The sequence below is a fragment of the Anomaloglossus baeobatrachus genome, chromosome 3, assembly GCF_048569485.1.
Source record: "Anomaloglossus baeobatrachus isolate aAnoBae1 chromosome 3, aAnoBae1.hap1, whole genome shotgun sequence".
Lineage (NCBI taxonomy): Eukaryota > Metazoa > Chordata > Amphibia > Anura > Aromobatidae > Anomaloglossus > Anomaloglossus baeobatrachus.
The window spans coordinates 395,935,395-395,960,571 of record NC_134355.1 but is presented as its reverse complement, the minus strand read 5'-3'; the positions used below and the strand labels follow the sequence as shown (position 1 = coordinate 395,960,571).

General features: G+C 43.7%; 1 protein-coding gene across 7 annotated transcripts in view; it reads left to right on the top strand.

Annotated features, from left to right (window-relative positions):
- ADGRB3 (adhesion G protein-coupled receptor B3) overlaps positions 1-25,177 on the top strand; it is a 1,441,017-nt gene that overhangs the window by 1,167,516 nt on the left and 248,324 nt on the right. For all 7 annotated transcript variants that reach the window (XM_075340252.1, XM_075340251.1, XM_075340250.1 and 4 more), the window contains one exon: positions 6,751-6,853. In XM_075340252.1, coding sequence (XP_075196367.1) covers positions 6,751-6,853 — 103 coding nt within the window. The remainder of the gene's footprint in view (positions 1-6,750; positions 6,854-25,177) is intronic.

The following is a 25,177-nucleotide window of genomic DNA, read 5'->3' as shown; positions in this document are numbered from 1 at the left end:
TTCCTCTGTTGCTTTAGCTTCTAACTGTGACTGTGACAGAAGACATTTTAAGATGGTGTAGTTAGTAGCCGTGAGTGACCTATGGTGTAGAAATGTGTAAATCTGACTCTGTTCCTATCAGATGGGTTTCTGCAAAGCTCTGTTCTTTTTATTGGTGAGATCTCAGTGCTCAGAGCCTTAAGCTAGGGTCACACGTAGCGACGCAGCAGCAATCACGACGACGACCTGACCTTATCACATGGTCAGCTGGGGAGCTGTCAAACAGGCAGATCTCACCAGCGACCAGTGACCAGCCCCCAGCCAGCAGCGTCGCGTGAAAGCGATGCTGCGCTTGGTAACTAGGGTACATATCGGGTAACCAAGCAAAGCCCTTCGCTGGTTACCCGATATTTACCTTGGTTACCAGCGCACACCACTTAGCGCTGGGTCCCTGCACTCCTAGCCAGAGTACACATCGGGTTAATAAGCAAACCTTTGCTTATTTACCAGATGTGTACTCTGGCTACGCGTGCAGGGAGCAGGGAGCCGGCACTGGCAGCCTGAGAGCGACGGACGCTAGTAACTAAGATAAATATCAGGTAACCAGCGAAGCACTTCGCATGGTTACCCGATGTCTACCTTGGTTACAGCTTACCGCAGGCTGCCAGAAGCCGGCTCCCTGCTCGCTTCAGTTCGTTGCTCTCTCGCTGTCACACACAGCGATGTGCGCTTCACAGCGGGAGAGCAACGTCCAAAAAATGAAGCAGGACATTCAGCAATGACCGGTGACCTCACAGCAGGGGCCAGGTCGTCGCTGGATGTCACACACAGCGACGGGACGTCGCTGCTACGTCACAGAAAATGGTGACTTAGCATCGACGTCGTCGCCGTCGCTGTCTGTGACACCACCTTTAGTGATCAGTAAGTTATCTCCTATCTTATAGATAAAGGATGACTTTCAATCTTGGTAAAACTACTTTCAATAGGTGGTTCACTACTCTGCAATAATGGCCACATCGCTGTAAAACTGATAGGGAAGGTTTTTTCTAATGACCTTGTTCAGCCAATTCTGCATCTGAGTGGTGCTGTTGCGGTCCACTGATCCCTGTGTCTGAAGCGGGCCCCCCCGGGCTCTGTGATCTCTGGGATCCAGTGATGTCACGTCAACCTCCAGTTGACCTGACATCACCGAGCCCAGCCTAAGGGCGGCTTTGCACCGTTGCAACATCGCACGTGCGATGTCGGTGGGGTCAAATCGAAAGTGACGCATATCCGGCGTCACTTTCGACATTGTAGTGTGTAAATCCTAGATGATACGATTAACGAGCGCAAAAGCGTCGTTATCGTATCATCGGTGTATTCTCCGACATTTCCATAATGCCAGTGCCGCGACAGGTACGATGTTGTTCCTTGTTCCTGCGGCAGCACACATCGCTGTGTGTGAAGCCGCAGGAGAGAGGAACATCACCTTACCTGCCGCTGGCGGCTATATGGAAGGAAGAAGGTGGGCGGGATGTTTACATCCTGCTCATCTCCGTCCCTCCGCTTTGATTGGCCGCCTGCCGTGTGACGTCGCTCTGACGTTGTACGACCCGCCCCCTTAGGAAGGAGGCGGGACGCCGGCCAGAGTGACGTCGCAGGACAGGTGAGTGCATGTGAAGCTGGCGTAGCGATAATGTTCGCTACACCAGCAATCACAAGATATCGCTGCTGCGACGGGGGCGGGGACTATCGCATGCAACATCGCAGCATCGGCTTTCGATGTCGCAACGTGCAAAGCTCGCCTTAGTCTCCCTGAATGACTGGGTTGTGGGCAGAGTTTTACTGCTTTTTAGCGCTCATCATAGTTCAGTGTCACAGCCCAGTATTACTCCTGCTTGCAGCGCTCTGCAGTGAAGGAAAGAGCACGCGCAAGATGCTGCGCTGTGATGCTGGGCTGTGATGAGCGGTGAAACGCTGCACACAGCCCAGTCACTCAGAGAGACTGGGGCCCGCCGCGGTGATGTCAGGTCAACTGGAAGTTCCCATGACATTACTGGATCTCAGAGGTCACAGAGCCTGGAGGGGGGGTCACTTCATGGGGATGAGTGGACCGCGATAGCGCCGCTCAGAGGCAGAATTGGCTGAACAAGGGATTTGAAAAAAGCCTCCCCTATTAGTTTTACAGGGATGTAGCCACTATTGCAGAATAGTGAATACCTTTAAGGTATGCTCGCTTTTCGATCTAATGCAAAATTTTCTGTTACAAAACCACATATCCTTATATGTTAAAATTATAGGTGAATAAGTGGAAATGTCAGAAAAGATACAAATAAAATTCTCTTAAAGGGGTTGTTCACTACTTGGACATCTCCTTTTTTCATTATGTAGCTTCCCTTTTCGTCAATATTACCGTATTATTCCTCTATAAATCACTTGTAAGGGCACATCTGGAATATGGCATCCAGTTTGGGTCCCATAGTTTAAAAAGGATACATGATGCACAATTAGGAGTATACTTGACATTTACATGATGCACTGTTAGGAGTTTACCTTTGACATTACATTGCTCCTGCATTGTAATGCTTTCTAATGCAACATAAAAATAAAGAAATAAATTAAATGGGGAAATTGCAATCCCAATAGTGATTTAGAAGATTGGAGTTGTGGTCTCATCATAAGAGACCTTTTTTATCCAATGGTTGAGAGTCCAACTTTTAGAAGCCCAATATTATCATCCCTTTGCAGCAGCTGCTATTGCAAACATGTAGTATTACATGCTTATCATTCAAATAAATAGCCAAAAGTGAGATAAATAAATTGGTTGTGTATACAAGCGCAATTACATCTAGAAGTAACACTTCTTCTTGTTGGTGACAACCTGTTCAGTTAAAGGGAATCTGTCACCAGGTTTTTTCTACCTAATCTGAGAGCAGCATAATGTAGGGGCTGAGATCCTGATTCCAGCGATGTGTCACATACTGGGCTGCTTAGTGTAGTTTTGATAAAATCACTGTTTAATCAGCAGTAGATTATCATTAGAGGACTTTTTGTCCTGCTGCCAGATAGTCCAGCATATTCATGAGCTCTGTATAACTGCTAGGTCTACAGCAGAGAAAACATTGATTTTATCAAAATGACATCAAACAGCTCAGTAAGTGACACATCGCTGGAATCAGGGGCTCTGTCTCTACATTATGCTGCTCTCAGATGGGGGAGCAAAACCTGGTGACAGATTTCCTTTAATGGAAGATGTGCGAAGTCCATATGGCCAAGTGAGCGCATAGGTAAGGGTTGTGTTCATGGTCCTCTAAGTTAAAAATGGTACAGACTGTTTGTTTCTCTATCTACCTAGTCTCTTTCACATCCATGAACGTTTAGCTGAGAATAGAGAAGACCATTACTAAAAATGTAAAATATGACACTGCATAATATTAAAATGGTGCACATAAATAAATGCATGTTTCTATGGCAATGTATCAGAATTTGCATGTATCATTAGCGCTGGAGCCAAGTATATAGAATAACCTTTTGAAAAAATGAATATCCAGTTTATCATAGAAAAAAAGTGAAAAATGAATATTTCTTTAGGATTTTATTTAGTTTTGCAACTTTGGTTTGTTGTTTGGAGGTTAAAGATGAAAACAAATTTGGGAGATATTGGCATGGAAATTAATGAGAATAATTTATACGTTGGCATTTAGATTGGTTTCATTTCCATTTTTTTATTGGGATGCAGATTTTCTTTCTAATGAAGAACCAAATGACATCCAATTATCCTGTGAACCAGGTAGTGTTATTATTTGGGCTAGAATCAAATGCGTGCTCTGAGCTGACTTATGTTTATTCACCATTATCTGTAAAGCAAGCGGTGCCAGATTTTGGGGATGAGGCTTCATATGAGCTGACAGTTAGGACCTCATGTATTATTTTACGGCTGTGGAAGTGTTCACATTGATATGTGTTTTCCGCTAATAATGGATGTTTAAAAAAATCAGATTAGCATTTCTCTGTTATAGATTGTCTGCCAATATTTCTTTAGGATATCAAAGCGCTAATTCAAAAAGTGCGCAAACGATAATGACTGTCTTGCTAAAATGGGCTCATAAAGGATATTTCTTTACAGTGTCAATTCATCTTTGAGCACTGTTTATTCTTCTCTTCTACTAATATTAAGTTACTATAGAAAATCTCATTAGTGTTGGTGATGAGGAAGCACTGCCATGCTCAAGTACACATAACGAGCAGTTGGACAGGCACGACTTGAGTACCGAGTATAATGGAAGTCAATGGGGAACTAGAGTATTTTTCCTGGAAATCTTTCAGAAAAAACCTTGAGTTCCTCATCCGAGCATCCAACTGGTCGTTACGAGTACCAAGTATAATAGAAGTCAATCCTTGAGTTCCCCATTGAGTTCCATCATACTCGGGTACTCAAGTCATGCCCATCCGAGCATCTAACTCGTGGTTACGAGTACCAAGTATAATAGAAGTCAATACTTGAGTTCCCCATTGACTTCCATCATACTCGGGTACTCAAGTCGTGCCCATCCGAGCATCCAACTGGTGGTTACGAGTACCAAGTATAATAGAAGTCAATCCTTGAGTTCCCCATTGACTTCCATCATACTCGGGTACTCAAGTCACGCCCATCCGAGCATCTAACTTATGGTTACGAGTACCGAGTACCTGACCATGGTAGTGCTCGCTCATCACGAATTTGCTTCTATTCTGTCCCAATATCCACTTCTAGTTTTATGAGCTTGATCTAATAGATAGCATCCATGGAAGTATAGTCTGAACAATATGCTGCTTGTACCCTGGCTGACGGGAGTCATTAAAAAGGTGGTTCACTACTCTGCAATAGTGGCCACATCTCTGTGAAACTGATAGAGAAGGCTTTTTCTAAATACCTTGTTCAGCCAATTCTGCCTGTGAGCAGCGTTATTACGGTCCGCTCATCCCCTTGAAGTGACTCCAAGGCTCCGTGACCTCTGGGATCTGGTAATGTCATTTCAACTTCCAGTTGACCTGACATCACCAAGGCGGCCCCAGTCTCCCTGAATGACTGGGCTGTGGGTGATGTTTCACCACTCGTCACAGCCCAGCATCCCTCCTGCTTGCAGTTAAGATGAGCACGCACAAGATGTTGGGCTGTGACGCTGGGCAGTGTAATAAAACGCCACCCACAGCCCAGTCACTCAGGGAGATTGGGGCCGGCCTTGATGAAGTCAGGTCAACTGGAGGTTGACTGGACATCACCGGATCCCAGAGGTCATGAATCCCGGGGTGTCACTTCATGGGGATGAGCGGATTATAGTAGCTCCGCTCACAGTCAGAATTGACTGTATTTAGAAATAGCCTTCTTTATGAGCTTTACATCGATGTGTGGCCACTATACTGGGTAGTAGACCACCCCTTTAAATGAGTGCTGAGTGCCGATGAGCAGTTGGTTACTAGCTGATTGTCCTTTTATGTGCACAGATTGATCATTATTATGATTGTTGTGTGCCCAAAGAACATAATATCAGCAGTACATGTCCTGTTTACAAAGCAAGCTTAAAATTCATTTCACCCAGCGATTGAGTGTTTTGAGCCATTAGGTGATTGGTGACCCATCCATACAGGACGATAATGAAGAAACAGCGTTATCAGGAATGCACTCTCTTGATTATCGGCCAGTGCACTTGTGAAGAACCCTAACCAGTGTAGCAAAATTCCAATGAACGCTCGGAGCAGTACAAACATTTGTTTAGTGTTTGAATGAATGAGCGGTGGCACTACGCCATCTGTGAAGACGCTCCATGATGCTGCATAAAGTGCCTTGATGGCATTGTTACCAACTGCTACATCTGTAACACGTGCAACTGGTGTGCAGAGGCCCAGTATGTAAGGCAGGATACTGTGCACCGCACGCAGGAATCTGATTTGCATGGTGTAACATTGCTGGTGGATTATTAGACATAAAAAGGATGTGATCAGACGTGTCTGTTTTAGTAATGCTTACATTCCTCCTAGTCTGGAGCACCTTTAAATCTGTGCATTGTGCCATTCCTCTGTTATTTCTCCTAGACATTTCTTAATAAATTGACAACTGGGTGTTACCAAACAGATATGTGCCTGTACACAGGCTGGCTCTATCGGCACTGATTGGGTAGCATCACTCTGTGTAAGAACACCCCTTCCCCAACTGGAAACACTTAAGTGTAAATGTATATAGCACAGGAACAACATGACAAATACAAGTATGCACAGTGCTTAATAGATTAGTCATTAATAGGATGGTGCTTTATGCTGAACTATCGGAAAGAAAGAATTTGATTGATATTTTCAGAAAACCCCTGTCCCATATCTACAGTTTGGTTTTAAAAAAAGCAAACTGTACTTTGCCGAGTCTCCACCACTGTAAAATAAAGGCACAGAGAATCTGATTCCAGCCATGTATCACTTACTTGCTTAATTTAGTTTGTATAAAATCACTTATATCAGCAGGAAGTTATCACTAGAGGACTACTTGGCCTGCTGACAGGTAGTCCAACTATGCCCCCACCACTGATGGTAGATTTCTGCCTATGCACAGCATGCAGAGAAAGCTGCCAATCAGTTAATCAAAACTGCAGCACCCAGTAAAGTAAGTGATACATCACTGGAATCAGGGTCTACCCCTACATCATGCTGGTCTCAGATGGGGAAGCAAAACTCTGGTGACAGATTCCTATTACATTTTTCTGCTCGTATATTAATGCCAAAAATGGACTACTAAGGTGGTCGTTTTCACTCTTATTTGAACAGATACATCAAATCTGAGAGGTCAATCATTCTGATCAACTTCTGTCTGTCCATCATCTCATCTAACATTCTCATCCTGGTGGGACAAACACAAGTACAAAATAAGGTAAGTCAGCTATTTTTAATTCCGTTGTAAAAGAATGATGTAGATTATTTTGCCAGTCCATGACTATTTTGTGTAATATGTTCTCTGTCATTTGATATGTGATTTTAAGCTGGTACCGTAGAAGAGCCGACTGGCTAAGCATATGTGGCCTTGTAGGAACTAAATACAGAGTGTCCTTTTTCTATTTCCAGAGCAATTGGAGAAATTACGTGATTGGTTACTTTGGGTATCGGACACTTTTTGATAAATCGGCTATATTTGGTAGTTGTGTGTTTGGCTATTGGATAATGAAGGATGTATTGGTGACCGTTTTAGGCTAGTTTCACACTTGCGTTGGGTTGAATCCGCTGGGTCCGTTCCTGCATCGTTTTGACGCATCTGTTATTTTTGTGCTTTCAACGGATGCAACGGGTCCGTTATTTCACAGGAATCCGTTAGCTGATTCCTGTGAAATAACGGACTCATTGCATCCGTTTGGCGTCCGTTAGGCGTTCGTATAACGGAATGTGTCGGCTCCGTTTTTTTCATTTTTTTCATTCTGGGCATGCTCAGTAGAAATTAGTGGAATCCAGCGGCGGATTCCGTTGTAAAGCACTATGCAACGGAATCCGCCACCATAGGGATCCATTATAACTATTGACGGATGTAACGGAATCCGCCGCTCGGCGTCATTTTAACGCAAGCAATTAAAGTTACATGCTGCGTTCCTCCCGCTGGGCGGAAGCAACGCAGTGTCGGCCAGCGGAAGCAACGCAGGTCCTTTTGGCACAATCCGTCGTCCATACAAGTCTATGGGAAACAGCGGAATCCGTTGACGGATTCTGCTGTTTTCCAAAACGGCGGATTGCAACTGAAGGAAAACAACGCAAGTGTGAAAGTACCCTTACTCTTCATTAGTGAAGAATTTACATTGTAGTGCATTAAAAAATCAGAATATTAATGGCCAGACCAACCTTCTAATTAGATTGTTTTTATATGTTACATGTGTATACTAATGGATCTGGATTCTCAATTTTTAAACATTTTATAGTACCAATATGCTATTTTCAATGCTGTTTCCTTTGATACTGTGATTGGATTGGATTCTAAATTGACAAATGTTGGAAAAATTCTCGGTAATTGATTGCTGATCTCCCAGCTGTCTTTTGACAGTTTGGAGCCTGGTTTGTTGATTTGCACGCTGGGCTCTCTAGTTATTACACCATCTACTATACAGTAATGGAATAGAAACTCCCAGAGTGCAGTGCGGCATTGCAATATCGGGTCTGAGCAAAGCTGTTAGCTGCATCATCTGTTCTACGGTCTGTGATGCAGGATACTGTTCATGATCATTGCAAAAGGTTTCAAAGTATCATAACGAGACATGTAGATATCTAAGCATTCATTATAAAATGATCTAGATAAAAATTACTTTTTATGTGCACAGCTGATAAAATATGTCAGGAAGGAACGCTCCAGGCAAAGCCGAAACACTGTATTAGGCCTCATTCAGACATCCTTGTGGCACATACCCTGTATGTAACCTGTTTTTTCCAGATACCACATGTACCCATCATAAGCTATGGTGCTAGTCACATATCTGTGCTTTTTCATAGACCATGTATCCATGCAAAATCATATGGAGACATGTCTGTTTTTTCCTTGCAGCACTGATGACAAGGGCCAATACAAGTCTATGGGTCCATGATAAACATACAGAGGCATGCAAAAGTTTGGGCACTCCTGGCCAAAATTACTGCTGTTGTGAACAGTTAAGCAAACTAATGATGAAATGATCTCTAAAATGCATTGTCACGGATGACAGAAAGTCATGTGGTTTCTGGCCATAGAAGGTCACAGCATCTGACCGCACAGAATGCTCCCTGACTTTCCATTGCTCCTGCTGTCAGTATTTGTTGGATTAGGTAGCTTTCCTGCGAATCTCTCCCCCTTTTAGACCCACCAGGAGCTCGCCTTCCACTCAGCTGCTGATCATCAGCATTCTGTTGGTGTTTAAATACCTATTCATTCCTTCCATGGACTGGTTCTTGTGATATTTTTAATTTCATTAAAGCCTTGGTTGCAAGCAGGTGGCTTGTACTCCTCTGTGGTATTGTTACTGAAAAGGTTGTTGAGCTTTTACCATTGTCATTTGATAAGTAGTTCATGCATTTCCCCCCTGTGTGTCCTCCTTGTGTCGTCTATAGTGTTTAGTGGGGTTGACGAAATGTTTATCTCATCTGTTTCTCATTTAGGACCCAGTACTAGGGATACCTAGGGTCAGGTATCCGTCTCAGCGCATAGGTGTGGAAACTATTTAGGATGGTGAGGGACCCCAGGGACCAGCACTTGGTTTGGTCAGGGGTCACCATGTTCCCTTTCCCTAGACACATGGTTTCCCTTCCCTTTTGCCGTTTGCTTGGTACTTCCCCGTATCTAGTGTGACAGGCATAAAGTTAATAATGACACATTTCCTTTGTATTTTACACACAAAAAAATATTTTCATCTTTTACGTTTTAAAATGAACAAAAAGGAAAATGGATTGATGCAAAAGCTTGGGCACTCTGCATGGTTAGTACGTAGTAGCGTCCCCTTTGGCAAGTATCACAGCTTGTAAATACTTCTTGTAGCCGGCCAAGAGTCTTTTAATTAAAGTTGAGGTATTTTCATCCATTCCAATGAACACACAGACGGTACACTGATGGTAAGGACGGACACACATACCATATGCTGATGGTAAGAACGGACACACAGATTGGGCATTAATGGAGAGAACGGACACACGTTTTGTGCACTGATGGTTAGCATGGACACATGGCCCATATGCTGGTGGTAGGAACAGACACACGGACCGTATACTGATGGTAAGAATGGACACACAGATTGGGTATTGATGGAGAGAACGGACACATGTATTGTACACTGATGGTTAGCATGGACACATTGCCCATATTCTGATGGTAAGAACAGACACACGGACACACTGATGGTAGGAACAGACACACGGACCGTATATTGATGGTAAGAACGGACACACAGACTGTACACTGATGGTAAGAATGGACACACGGACTGTACACTGATGGTAAGAATGGACACACGGACTGTACACTGATGGTAAGAATGGACGCACGGACTGTACACTGATGGTAAGAACAGATACATAAACCGTAAGCTGAGAATGACCAGACACTGATCTTTTTGGTGTCATCAAATCCTCGATCATGAACCTCCCCATCCCCCGACCATCCATTAGAAATTAGATGATATATGAGCTTTGCCTGGAATGTTCTTTTACATATTGGTATACTGTATAAATGAAATAAATGATACCCTTTTGTATCAAATGTGCTTGTATGTATATAATTTCTCTTGAAAAATATGAGAAATTAGCTTCAGGCCCAGTGGGGTCCAAGCTAAAGCTTGTAATAACAGAATTCACTTAAATGTCCACATTTACTGCGCTATTTTATAACATGCAATAATTTTGCCTGGCCATACAAAATAAATTAATGCAAGTCATTTATTCTGTCAGTGAAACTCACACTCCATTTCCAGAAAATGTTTCCATTTATCATCCACAATGTGGTAAAATGTAGTTGATATAATGATTTGATATCATGGAGCCATAACTTCATGTATGATATTTATATACACTTCATCGCCAATGAGTTACTATCTCTGTAGCGTGTGGTAAAAAAGGCTTAGTTTATTAAGTGGCAAACCCTCATGTTACATTGAAATGAGATATGAAATCATTGATTAATTGCTAAATGCTGATGATAATTATTGTATTTGTTACATGTATTTCTTAAATATGGACCAAAGTGAGAGATAATAATAATAGACGTGTTGCCTATTAAATTGTTTTTGAATTATATATATTTTAAAATTACAATAGACTACGTAATATTGTATGGTAATACTAAATTACATCAGGAGTATTGTAAGTGAGATCCCAACTAAGTGTTATATCCATGATACCTTAGCTCTGAGGTGCTCTCACTGACATATGTAATGATATGTTAATTATATGTGATTATTAAAATTGTGGGTGTTGCTAACACATGGTAAACGGCAGTACAAGAATGCAATATCAACATTAATAAAGTCATCAGATCAATATTATTAGTCTTCGTGCAGTTGTTGCATTATTCATTGGTGTTTTCATTGCTGAAGAAGGCTTATTAAATAAAAACAATTGCCTTTGTGCCCATAGCAACCCATCACAGAATAGCGTTAAGTTGTTAGAGTAACCATCGTTTTAATTCTCCTTCATAAATCAGAACTAGACGTCAAAATATGAAACGCTGTAATATATTAGAAATTAATGCTTCATTCTCCATTGGGACTGATCATTCCAAAAATTTCTGAATCAGGGGTAAAATCTGTTGTCAGTAAATACAGATTTTACCATTACTTAGATAGGAGATGTCTGTTGGTGTTTATAAAGTTCCATGGAGAACTGTCGTTTGAGGAGAACCAGGAGCAGATTCTCTGTTTTCTTTTTTCTCCTTCCTCCGAAATTTGAAAAGCACCAAATGCCATCTTCTAGCTCATTAACGGGAAAGTCTGTCTTCACTGCATACAGATTTTATTCAAGAATTGAAAGCTGAAAGATCAATCCTGGAGGAGAAAGAAGCAGGTTTCTCTAATAAGATATATTACAGAGCTGTTAAATTTCATGTGTACTATTGATTTATGAAATAAACTTAAACAACAATTGCAAATCGGGGGTGGGTGTATAAAGCAGGCTCATGAGATGAGCCCACTGCATAAATGGCAGGTAATGGCTGTGTGTTACAGCCAAAACATGCCTGTAACAACTCTGTGTGGCGCTATTAACCTTTTAAATCCCGCTGTCAATCTCTGAGAGCAGCATTAACTGTGCGCCGACATGGAGATGCGTTATTCTTTGCACCAATCAGTATGCCGTGACATGATCCCGCATCACCGATGGGTTGCTATAAGGCTATGTGCCCACGGGAGAAACTAACTGTGGCTATTGTCTTGTAAAACCCGCGGATTTTCTAGATTTTCAAGATAAATCCGCGGGTTTACGCAAGTACAGACATTCCCCATGTTATCATATGGGATTTGGGGAGTGCTGTATCAGTGCTGCTGTATTTGCGGCTGTGGAAAATGCTGTGGATTTCCCGCAGCCGCATGTAACTGCATGTCAATTATTCATGCGGAACTATCTGCGGAATTCCTGCCTTTCCACTATGGAGATAAAGGGCGGGAATTCCGCAGGAATTCCGCACGAAGTCCGCACTGTTTCCGTAGGTTTACCACAACAATTCCGAAGAAATAACGCAGCAATGGATAGCTGCGTATTCCGGGGAGTTGCTGCGTGAACCTGCGGAAAAACCTGCAGAAAAGTCCGCAGGTACGTTCTCCCGTGGGCACATAGCCTTAGGCGGGCTTTGCACGTTGCGACATCGCAAGCCGATGCTGCGATGTCGCACGCGATAGTCCCCACCCCCGTCGCAGGTACGACATCTTGTGATAGCTGGCGTAGCGAACATTATCGCTACGCCAGCTTCACATGCACTCACCTGCCCTGCGACCATCACTCTGGCCGGCGACCCGCCTCCTTCCTAAGGGGGCGGGTCGTGCGGCGTCATAGGGACGTCACACGGCCAATAGCGGCGGAGGGGCGGAGATGAGCAGGATGTAAACATCCCGCCCACCTCCTTCCTTCCGTAGAGCCGCCGGCGGCAGGTAAGGTGAGGTTCCTCGCTCCTGCGGCGTAACACACAGCGATGTGTGCTGCCACAGGAACGAGGAACAGCATCGTACCATCGCTGCAGCAAAATTATGGAAAAGTCGGAGCTTGCAACGATGATACGATAACGACGCTTTTGCGCTCGTTTATCGTATCATCTAGAATTTACACACAACGATGTCGGAAGTGACGCCGGATGTGCGTCACTTTCGATTTGACCCCACCGACATCGCACGTGCGATGTTGCAACGTGCAAAGCCGCCCTAACAGCCTGTGTTCCATTGAAGACCGCTATGCTGTCTTGAAACCCTGCCTGTGGCCGGGATTCAAAGCAGACTGTGATTTTTACGATATGCAGCAATACTGTGGTATTACTTGTATAGTACAAGTGATCAGACAATCAAATGTTCAAGTTCCCTATGGGGACAAATAAATACAGTCTGAAGTAAAAAAATGTGTTAATAAATATGAGTAATATAAAACAAAACCCATAAAAGTTCAAATCAAGTTCCTTTTTCCCCCCATTAAAAATAAAGGTAATTAAAAAAAAATGCACATATGTGGTAAACCGCATTCAGAGACATCAGATCTATCAAAAAATAACAATAATTAACCCAATCGGTAACACCATAAACAGAAAAATGTAAAAAACGGGCAAATTAAGCTTTTTTTGGTCACTGCAATACCACAAAAAATATAACAAGCGATCAAAATGCCATATTTATCCCAAATGGTATCCATACAAACATTGTCTCATCTCACAAAAAATGTGTCCTCACACAGCTCCTATTGAGAGAAAAATGAAAACATTACGGGTCTCAGGAAATGGTGACACAATTAAAAAAAATCTTTTTATTCCTTTTTAGAACCAAAAATGGACAAATTTGGTATTGCCGTAAACGTACTGATGAGGAGAATCATATTGCGAGGTCATTTTTACCGCACATTGTATACCGTAAAAACAATTCCAAACAAACAATGCCAGAATTTCATTATTTTCACAATTTCAACGTACTTGGAATTTTTTTCCCGTTTTCCAGTACACTGTGGTTAAATGAATGGTGTAATTTAAAAGTACAACTCACCCCACAAAAACACAAGCCCTCAGATGGCTATTTGGATGGAAAAATAGAAAACGCACTTGGCGGAAGGGGAGGAAAAAACAAAAATGAAAAAAAATGCAAATTGGCTTTGTTGAAAGGGATTAAACTGCTTTGGAAAAATGAAAGCTGTACTGTGATTGGTTATTTAGGTTATTTAGGCAGTTTTATGCTAAGTAATGTCCTACATCTTTAGTTAGGTGTTGGTATTTTGGAATATTTTGGAAGTTTAGGATTTGGGGCTTAAGAAAATAAAGGAGCTTCTTAAAGTTCTTTCTTAAGTGACTCAGATCGATGTATTTCATCATTGGTGGCCATTTGCTTTACATCTGATCGGTAGTGACTGTAATGCAATAGATTATGGTAACTACTGGCTTTAGTGATGTGCTTAATGGGTATTATATTTAACTGTTTGTCAATGTATACCAATAATACTTGAGATAAGTGTGGAAATAATAGAACCTTAATGATCAGGAAAATAAGTATAATGTGTTGTTCAGATGACCAAAGGAGTAAGATGTAGCATTTTGATATGTGTACTGACCCGTACGACACAAATCATTGCTATGTGCTCACTTGTGTTGCAGCAATGCTTTAATTGGTGATCATGCTCTGATTCACTGCAGTAAAGACAAACTTAAAGTTACTGTGCTGTGACAAATTCTCTAATTACTGTAAGCTTTACAGTCAGGGAAATCTGAAATCCACTATTTAAATGTGACTATTGTTCATCCCATTGAGGCAGTGAATTTCACAACATAACATACATGGATATATTTCTGGGTCCACACAAAGCTCCTGTTTTCTTATTGGCTGTTGATGCTACTAAGGCCATGTACACACATTGAGTACCCTGTTTCCCTGAAAATAAGACAGTATCTTATATTAATTTTTGCTCCCAGAGATGCGCTAGGTCTTATTTTCAGGGGATGTCTTATTTTTCCATGAAGAAAAATTCACATTTATTGTTCAACAGAAAAAAATGAACATTTATTATATACTGTACAGTAGTTGTCGTCACAAACCAGCATAAACAGCCAAACTGTGAACCCTATCAAGAATTTCTTGCTACTAACATTACTTGCATGTACAACATGCCCTGGTGTTCTGTTCGACGGGCATGCTTCCAAACAACAACTTTGCTAGGTCTTAAGGCCGCTTTACATGCTACGACATCTCTAGCAATTGCTAGCAATGTCGAGCGCTAAAACACCCGCCCCCATCGTACATGCGATATCGTGTGATCACTGCCGTAGCGAACATTATCGCTACGGCAGTGTCACACGCACATACCTGCTCTGCGACGTCGCTGTGACTGGCGAAACGCCTCCTTTCTAAGGGGGTGGTTAGTTCAGCATCACAGCGACGTCACAGCAGCGTCACCGAACTGCCTCCCATTAGAAGCGGAGGGGCGGAGATGAGCGGGACGTAACATCCCGCCAACCTCCTTCCTTCCTCATTGCGGCTGGCCACAGGTAAGGTGAGATTCCTCGTTCCTGCGGTGTCACACATAGCGATGTGTGCTGTCGCAGGAGCGACAAACAACTTCGTACACCGAGCAGCAGCGATATTCGAGAATAGGGGGGCATGTCACCGATGAGCGATTTTGACCGTTTTTGCAACGATTCAAAATCGCTCATAGGTGTCACACGCAACGACATCGCTAAAGTGACCGGATGTGCGTCACAAATTCCGTGACCCCAACGAGATCGCTTGATCGATGTCGCAGCGTGTAAAGCGGCCTTTACTTTCAGGGGAGACCTTATATTTAACAATTCAGCAAAAACTCTACTAGGTCTTATTTTCAAGGGATGTCGTCTTATTTTTGGGGAAACAGGGTATTTAGGGAGTTTTTTTTACCTCAGTATTTGTAAGCCAAAACCAGGAGTGGAACAATCAGAGGAAAAGTATAATAGAAACATAGGCACCAAACTTTATTTTCTACCCACTTCTGGTTTTGGCTTACAAATTCTGAGGTAAAAATCTCACCAAATACTCAATGTGTGCACGTAGCCTAAATGTGTTTTAATGACTTCTTATACTACTGAGGCCACAGGCACACATTGCGTGTTTCGTGCGTTTTTACCTCGGTATTTGTAGCCAAAACCAGGAGTGGTAATCAATACAAAAGTGGTGCCCATGTTTCTATTATATTTTTACTCTGATTGTTCCACTCCTGGTTTTGGATACAAATTTTGAGGTAAAAACTCACCAAATACTCAATGTGTGCACGTGGCCTTAGTAGTATAAAAAGTCATTAAAACACATTTAGCCTATGACCGCACTTTGCATTGTGCTACTTGCAGTTCAGAACGCACGTTTTTGCCTTAATTGATTTAGCCAAAGTTGCCTTTTCCAGAAATTTAGCGCTAAAAACGCATGCGTATTTACTGCGTTTTAGATGCGTTTTCAGCGCCTTTTACATGCTTTTTCACCTGCGTTTTGACAGATGCATTTTGAACATCAAGACACTGCTAAATAAAGTTTACACAGTCAAACAGAATGAAAAAGAAAAAAAAAACAATACATTTATATTTTGTGAATTAATAAAAAAGTTATATTTCATGAAATTATAGCGGTTTTATAATATTTAATGCTAAAATAGCAATAAAATCATCATTTTCTTTAATTTAATTGTCGGACTATGTGTGTGTGTAAAGGGACATATTATTCCATTATTTTAATGTCAGAAAAGCATGCGTTTTTGACGTCCAAAATGCATGTTTTCTGCACCTAAAAAGCAGGTTAAACGCAGGAAATTTGAAGTTTCTTGGTTTTTGCCATTTCTCATTGACTTCAATGTTAGCAAAACGCAAAAACAATTGACATGCTGCTTCTTAGTACGCATGGTTTTTGCCACAAAATATGCAAATTAAACGCAGCATTTTAAAACGCAAAGTGCGGTCTAGAAATCAACCTTTTCCATAGACTATTATGGAAAAGCAAAACGCATGCCTTTTGGCATGAAAACGCTGCAGCTCAAAACGTTGCAGAAACGCAGGTAAAAACGCAAAGTGCGGTCATACCCTTAGGCCACGTGCACACGTTGAGTATTTGGTGAGTTTTTTCCTCAGAATTTGTAGTCAAAACTAGGACTGAACAATCAGAGGAAAAATATAATTGAAACCATATTTATCACCCACTGCTGGTTTTGGCTACAAATACTGAGGTAAAAACTCACCAAATACTCAAAGCAAAAGTCAATAAAATATTGTTAGGCCATGTGCACATGTTGAGTATTTGGAGAGCTTTTTACCTCAAGATTTGTAAGTCAAAACTAGGAGTGGAACAATCACAAGAAAAGTAAAAGGCCGGAGTCATACTATACTTGCGAGTCTCACATCGCATCACATGGCACGGCTGCATAACTTCCTCTGACGAAGCTGCCAGGCAGCAATACGCGTTGGGTCTTCCCACAACCTCCCCTCTGTTTATTTTCACAAGGTAAACCAATATAACTGCACAAAATTTAGAAATAAACATTTTTGACATGCAAAAACAAAACCCAAAAACATTAGTGACCAATATAGCCCCCTTTCTTTATGATGACACTCAACAGCCTGCCATCCATAGATTCTGTCAGTTGCTTGATCTGTTTACGATCAACATTGTGTGCAGCAGCCACCACAGCCTCCCAGACACTGTTCCAAGAGGTGCACTGTTTTCCCTCCATGTAGGTCTCACATGTTATGAGGGACCACAGGTTCTCTATGGGGTTCAGATGTCGCGGGCGGGGAGGGGACGCTGCGCTCACCACGCTCGGGTCCGGTGCTGCTGCTACTGCTGCTCGGTGGCTCGAGCGGTGGGCCGGTTCCGGAGACTCGAGCGGCGCTCCTCGCCCGTGAGTGAAAGGGGAATAGTTCTTGGGGTTTGGGAAGTCGGTCCGTGACGCCACCCAGGGTTTGTGGTGAGGTTGGGGACACCACCGCTGCTCTGGACGGGGATCCGGGAGCGATGACAGGGAGCAGCCGAGATGTTTCTCTCCCCTCCGTGGGTAGAGGGTTTTGGTGGTCCTGGGGCCCGGTGATGGTGACTGAAAGGTGGATGGCGGGGTTTGGTGAGGTGCAGGGTCGCGGGGGCAGCGCGGTGCCAGAAGGCACGGTGGTACTCACTCAACCAATAACGTAGACGGAGTCTCTGGTAAAACAAACAGCTGGATGGACGGGTCCCGCAGCCGGCCGCGGTGGTCACTCCCGGTAGGTTGGTGGTGACTGTCTCTCCCTGCACCTGTGATGTGTTTTTGGCTCCGATGGCTTCCCACCGGTAACCCGCTCCCCAGCGGTGTATTTGTCAGAGGAGCCCCTTTTTGCCCGCAGGCTCTGACCCTGGGAACTCTAGCTGTGGCGGTAGCTGTATTTCCCTTCACGGTTGAGCGGTTGCCTTCAGTCGGGTCTTTGCTGCTGGGAAACTCCGGAGGATTTGACCGGTTTAACGGCGACTCCAAGCCTGGTCGGGGTCCGTAGGCCCTGCCGAATGGTGCTGGCCTCTCTTCGCTCCCCGGTTCGGTACCGGCGGGCCACCGCCCGTCACCGGTCCTTACGGTTATGCGTCAATCGGCCTCTCCTGCAGACGGTCACCACCGTCTGCCAACCTTGCTCTTGGGTGCCCGGGCCACGTACCCGGACATGGTCAGTCTGCTCTTGCTCCTCAACTACCACCTCACTCCTCACTCTTACTACTCCAAAACTACTCTGACCTCCTTTTCCCGCCTCCAGGACTGTGAACTCCTCAGTCGGTGGGGCCAACCACCTGGCTCCACCCCACCTGGTGTGGACATCAGCCCCTGGAGGGAGGCAACAAGGATTTGTGTGTGTGACTGATGTGCCTAACCGGGGTGTGGGGTGTGTTGTTGCAGTACCTGTGACGTCCTGGCTTGTCCAGAGCGCCACACAGATCAGGTAAACAAGGGGGCCATGTCATTATTTTTTCTTTTTTTTACCTTTACTGGCCAGCCATGCTGTGGAGTAGTTGGATGCATGTGATGGAGCATTATCCTGCATGAAAATCATGTTTTTCTTGAACGGTACCGACTTCTTCCTGTACCACTGCTTGAAGAAGTTGTCTTCCAGAAACTGGCAGTTGTCTGGGAGTTGAGCTTCATTTCATCCTCAACCCGGAAAGGTCCCACAAGTTCAACTTTGATGATTCCAGCCCATACCAGTACCCCACCTCCACCTTGCTGGCGTCTGAGTTGGAGTGGAGCTTTCTGCCCTTTACTGATCCAGCCTCTGGCCCATCAAGAGTCACTCTCATTTCATCAGTCCATAAAACCTTTGAAGAATCAGTCTTAAGATATTTCTTGGCCCAGTCTTGACGTTTTATCTTATATTTCTTGTTCAAAGATGGTCGTTTTTAGCCTTCCTCCCTTGGCCATGTCTCTGAGTATGGCACACCTTGTGCTTTTTCATACTCCAGTAACGTTGCCGCTCTGAAATATGGCTAAACTGGTGTCAAGTGGCATCTTTGCAGCTTCACGCTTGATTTTCCTCACTTCATGGGCAGTTATTTTGCGCCTTTTTTGCCCAACACGCCTCTTGCGACCCTGTTGGCTATTTGCCTTGATTGTTTGGTGATCACACTTCAAAACTTTGGCAATTTCAAGACTGCTGCATGCCTCTGCAAGACATCTCACGATTTTGGACTTTTCAGAGCCCGTCAAATCTTTCTTCTGACCCATTTTGCCAAAGGAAAGGAAGTTGCCTAATAATTAAGCACACCTTATATAGGGTGTTGATGTCATTACACCACACCCCTCCTCATTACAGAGATGCACATCACCCAAATTACTTAATTGGTACTTAATTTACACTGACATACAAGCTGTACACTGACTACTTTACATAGTGTCAAAGAGTCATATTTTCACTGTTGTCCCTTCAAAAGACACAATAAAATATGTACAAAACCATGAGGAGTGTACTCACTTTTGTGCTATATATATATATATATATATATATATATATATTTATATATCTATATATATACACAGTGAAACCTTGGTTAACGAGAACAATCTGTTCTGGGAGTGTGCTTTGCTTGTTAACCAAGTTACTCGTTCAGCAAAGCAAGATTTCCCATAGGAAATCATTACAATGCAGACATTTCGTTCCACAACTTCTTAAATGTCCCATCCTGGTGCCCTATTGTGCCAATCCACACATGTACAAACACGTACAAACACACACAAACACGTACAAACACGCACAAACATACACGCACAAACACAGATTATGCTCACCTTACCTTCCGTTCCCTCGCCGGCCTCCTGGGACTTGCAGTTCGACGGTACAAGACGTATATCGAGTAACCAAAGTGACCAATGCCGGACCTTCCGTACTCAGCGCGCTGACATCAAAGGCAGGAGCCGCTTGCCTCTGATTGGCCAGCGCGCTGCCTTTGAGTAGTAGAAGTTTCTCCCTCGTCACGATGATTACCGGATACACATCCTGTGGAGGGAGGACCTTCACCTGTCCGCCGCTACTCAAAGGCAGCGCGCTGGCCAATCAGAGGCAAGCGGCTCCTGCCTTTGACGTCAGCGCTCTGGGAGCTGAAGGTCCGGCATCGATCGCCTTGGTTACCCGATACATGAAACTTCCAGGAAGGCGGCGAGGGAACTGAAGTTAGGGTGAGCATAATATGTGTGCGTGCGTGTTTGTTTGTGTGTGTTTGTGCGTGCGTGTGGACTGCAAGAGCGGGTTACAGTGCAGTGGATGCATGGAACCGGAAGTGTGTGCGGTGAGTATTTTGCTCATACAGCAAGGCTTTCTCGTAAACCGAGTTACAAATTTAGGCCCCCTTCACACGCATGTGAAAAACACGTGCGTGTGTTGCGTTCCGTTTTTCGGGTCCGTGTTCCGTATTTTATGTCCGTTTTTCTAGTACATGTGACATCCGTGTGATTGCATATGCTAACCTTGTGTGCGTGTGGAATGTCCGCGTGTGCGTGAGATACGTAAGTGACATGTCCGTGTGTTGCCCGTGTAAAATGTTCCGTGTGTGATGCAGAATGACATTGCTACATGCCGGGTGACAGCAGACAGCGACGCGCAATGAGAATGAACTCGGGTGAACTTCACCCGACTTCATTGTCATACCGCGGCTCTGTCTGTGTGGCGTTCTGATTAGCGGTCACCCGTGAAGAACTCACCGGTGACTGCTAATCCCCTGAGTGACTGAAGAGAGCAGCGCGATTACCACTGCCGTCACTCAGGTTACCCGCGGCCAGCTGGAGTCCTCCACCCGAGAACGCAACTCACCTGTGACTTCATCGATGATCGCGCAGCTTACTTCAGTCACTCGGGCGACTTGCTGTCACAGTTGGAGGATCCAATGGTGGCTGCGAGTGACCTGAGTGACGTCATCGCTGATCGCGCTACTCACTTCAGTTGCTGTCTGGAGCTGACAGGAGCGGCGGTGTTCTACTGCAGCTCTTGTCAGCTTCATGTAGCAGAGCTGAGAGCGTCGCGGGACCTCCGTGGATTACGCCGGACCTGGAGTCGGTTTTGGGGCTTAATAAAGTGGTGAACGAGGGTGGGTTTTTTTGTTTATTATTTCTAATAAAGGATTTTTGGGTGTTTGTCTTTATTTTCTTTAACTTACAGGTTAATCGTGGAAGGTATCTCAGGGAGACGCCTGCCATGATTAATCTTGGACTTAGTGGCAGCTATGGGTTGCTGCCATTAACTCCTTATTATCCCGAATGCCACCACACCAGGGGAATTCGGGATAAGCCGGGTACAGTCCCGGGACTGTCACATCTAATGGATGCAGCAATTCCAGGCTGCTGCTGGCTGATATTGTTAGGCTGGGGGGCTCCCCATAACGTGGAGCTCCCCATTCTGAGAATACCAGCCTTCAGCCGTTTGGCTTTACCCGGGTTGGTATCAAAATTGGGGGCGACCGCACGTCATTTTTTTTTTATTTTTTTTTTTTTTTCACTGCTCGATATTGACACGCCCATCGGCGGTTATGATTGGTTACAGTGAGACTGCTGTCACTCAGCGTGGGGGCATATCTCACTGCAACCAATCATAGGCGCCAGTGGGCGGAGAAAGAAGGGAATACAAGATTGAATAATGAGCGGCCGGCATTTTCAAAATAGTAAAAGCCGCCGGACCTTTTTTAACAGCTGTGCCGCGCCGCGCCGGTGATCGGGGATCGGTGAGTATGAGAGAGGAGGAGAGACTGACCAACGGACTGAGGGAGATTGACTGACATACACAGAAAAAAAAGATTGACCGACATCGCTTCAAAAAAGCACAAAACGTACACGGACCATACGGAGATGCATCCGTGTCATGTACGTGTGCTCACGGACCCATAGACTTTCATTGGGTGCGTGTGTGCGTGTTCCGTGCAGAAAACGGACATGCATCCATGTAATACGGATACACATACGTATCACGCACACGGACCGTGCGTAAAAATGCACGTGTAAGTCCAAACATTGAATAACATTGGAGTACGTGTGTCCGTGTCTCCAGTACATACGGAAACGGACCAAACACGTACCGGAGACACGTGCATGTGAAGGAGGCCTTACAGAAAGCCTTGCTCGTTAGGCGAAATACTCGCAAAATGGGTTACTCGTTAAGCGAGGTTCCACTGTGTATATATATATATATATATATATATATATATATATATACATACAGTGCCTAAAAGTAGTATTCAACCCCCTGCAGATTTAGCAGGTTTACGCATTCGGAATTAACTTGGCATTGTGACATTTGGACTGTAGATCAGGCTGGAAGTGTGAAATGCACTGCAGCAAAAAAGAATGTTATTTCTTTTTTTATTTTTGTTTTAAATTGTGAAAAGTTTATTCAGAGGGTCATTTATTATTCAACCCCTCAATCCACCAGAGATCTGTTTGGTTCCCCTAAAGTATTGAGAAATATTTCAGGCACAAAGAACAATGAGCTTCACTTGTTTGGATTAATTATCTCTTTTTCCAGTCTTTTCTGACTAATTAAGACCCTCCCCAAACTTGTGAACAGCACTCATACTTGGTCAACATGGGAAAGACAAAGGAGCATTCCAAGGCCATCAGAGACAAGATCGTGGAGGGTCACAAGGCTGGCAAGGGGTACAAAACCCTTTCCAAGGAGTTGGGCCTACCTGTCTCCACTGTTGGGAGCATCATCTGGAAGTGGAAGGCTTATGGAACTACTGTTAGCCTTCCACGGCCTGGACAGCCTTTGAAAGTTTCCACCCGTGCCGAGGACAGGCTTGTCCGAAGAGTCAAGGCTAACCCAAGGACAACAAGGAAGGAGCTCCGGGAAGATCTCATGGCAGTGGGGACATTGGTTTCAGTCAATACCATAAGTAACATACTCCACCGCAATGGTCTCCGTTCCAGATGAACCCGTAAGGTACCTTTACTTTCAAAGCGTCATGTCAAGGCTCGTCTACAGTTTGCTTATGATCACTTGGAGGACTCTGAGACAGACTGGTTCAAGGTTCTCTGGTCTGATGAGACCAAGATTGAGATCTTTGGTGCCAACCACACACGTGACGTTTGGAGACTGGATGGCACTGCATACGACCCCAAGAATACCATCCCTACAGTCAAGCATGGTGGTGGCAGCATCATGCTGTGGGGCTGTTTCTCAGCCAAGGGGCCTGGCCATCTGGTCCGCATCCATGGGAAGATGGATAGCACGGCCTACCTGGAGATTTTGGCCAAGAACCTCCGCTCCTCCATCAAGGATCTTAAGATGGGTCGTCATTTCATCTTCCAACAAGACAACGACCCAAAGCACACAGCCAAGAAAACCAAGGCCGGGTTCAAGAGGGAAAAAATCAAGGTGTTGCAGTGGCCTAGTCAGTCTCCTGACCTTAACCCAATTGAAAACTTATGGAAGGAGCTCAAGATTAAAGTCCACATGAGACACCCAAAGAACCTAGATAACTTGGAGAAGATCTGCATGGAGGAGTGGGCCAAGATAACTCCAGAGACCTGTACCGGCCTGATCAGGTCTTATAAAAGACGATTATTAGCTGTAATTGCAAACAAGGGTTATTCCACAAAATATTAAACCTAGGGGTTGAATAATAATTGACCCACACTTTCATGTTGAAAATTTATTTAAAATTTAACTGAGCAACATAACTTGTTGGTTTGTAAGATTTATGCATCTGTTAATAAATCCTGCTCTTGTTTGAAGTTTGCAGGCTCTAACTTATTTGCATCTTATCAAACCTGCTAAATCTGCAAGGGGTTGAATACTACTTGTAGGCACTGTATATATATATATATATATATATATATATATATATATATATATATATATATATATATATATATATATATAAAATGACAAATGACAGTTTTCAGAGAAGTGTTCTAATACTCTTAAAAATCTTGACAAGTACATTCAGCATTTAGATGCTACAGATTTAGGTTAAGAGAATAACCTGAAATATGTGACAAGCTCTGTAAACTCTTTTACTTTATTCAGACAGTTATATTAAAGTAGCATGTTTTCCTACATTCCCCTGAGATCTTATCCTATTTTTGTAGCTACTGTAAAAATATGTCTCTTGTGGATTCATAATACAGCCAGGTGAAAAAGGCTTTAAAGAAAGGCTTTTTAATAAATGAACTCAATATCAGGGAATTGTATCAATGTATAAAAAAGTACTCACTAGGGATGCGCAAACCTAAATGTAAAGGTCAGGAGGGTTTTGTTCCAGACACCTAGTGTCCAGGGCTTGAAACTCAAACATGGACTTCTCATGGAGGTCCATGGCCAAGTTTATCAAAGGCTACAGCTCAGCCACTCAACAAGCTTTGGGGAAGATGTCTTGACGCTGCTGGGAGCAAAATTTAAAAAAAAAAAAGATATGGGGTTCCCCCTATTTTTGATAACCAGCCAATGTAAAGTTGACAGCTGAGGGCTGGTATTTTTATGGTGGTAAGGTCCATGGTTATTTGTCCCTTCGTAGCTTAAAAATAACATTCTGCAGCTGCCCCGGAAGTGGCACATCCATTAGATGCACCAATATTGCCACTTTGCTCAAATCTTCCCGATTGCTCTGGTATGGTGACAATCGGGTTAATATTTTGAGAGTTGATGTCACCTGTGTAATGTCAGCTGGCACCAAGCCCAGGGGCCAGTAATGGAGAGGCATCTATCAGACACCCCCCATTACTAACCCGGTAAGTGTATAGTAAAAAAATACAGACAGGAAAAAATTGCTTATTGGAATAAAGACTCCCCCACACTCCCTCATTCATCAACTTATTGATTGAAAAAAATTCTGCATAATGCAATGGTATAGTGTCCCACGACATCCAGTAAATCCAATGGAGCCTCATTCTCAGGAAGAGGTTCTATTTGTCACTCACTCTCAGCAGCAGGCATGAAATTTCTCATGCTCATCAGAAATTCTTATCAGGCGGTGACCGCAAGAGACCTATGGATCCTTGTTCTCAGAATTGTCCTGCTTAATTTTCCTGCTCTCACCCCCATTTTGCTTCTTTTTGCAGCCCCCTGCCCTTACTATGACCA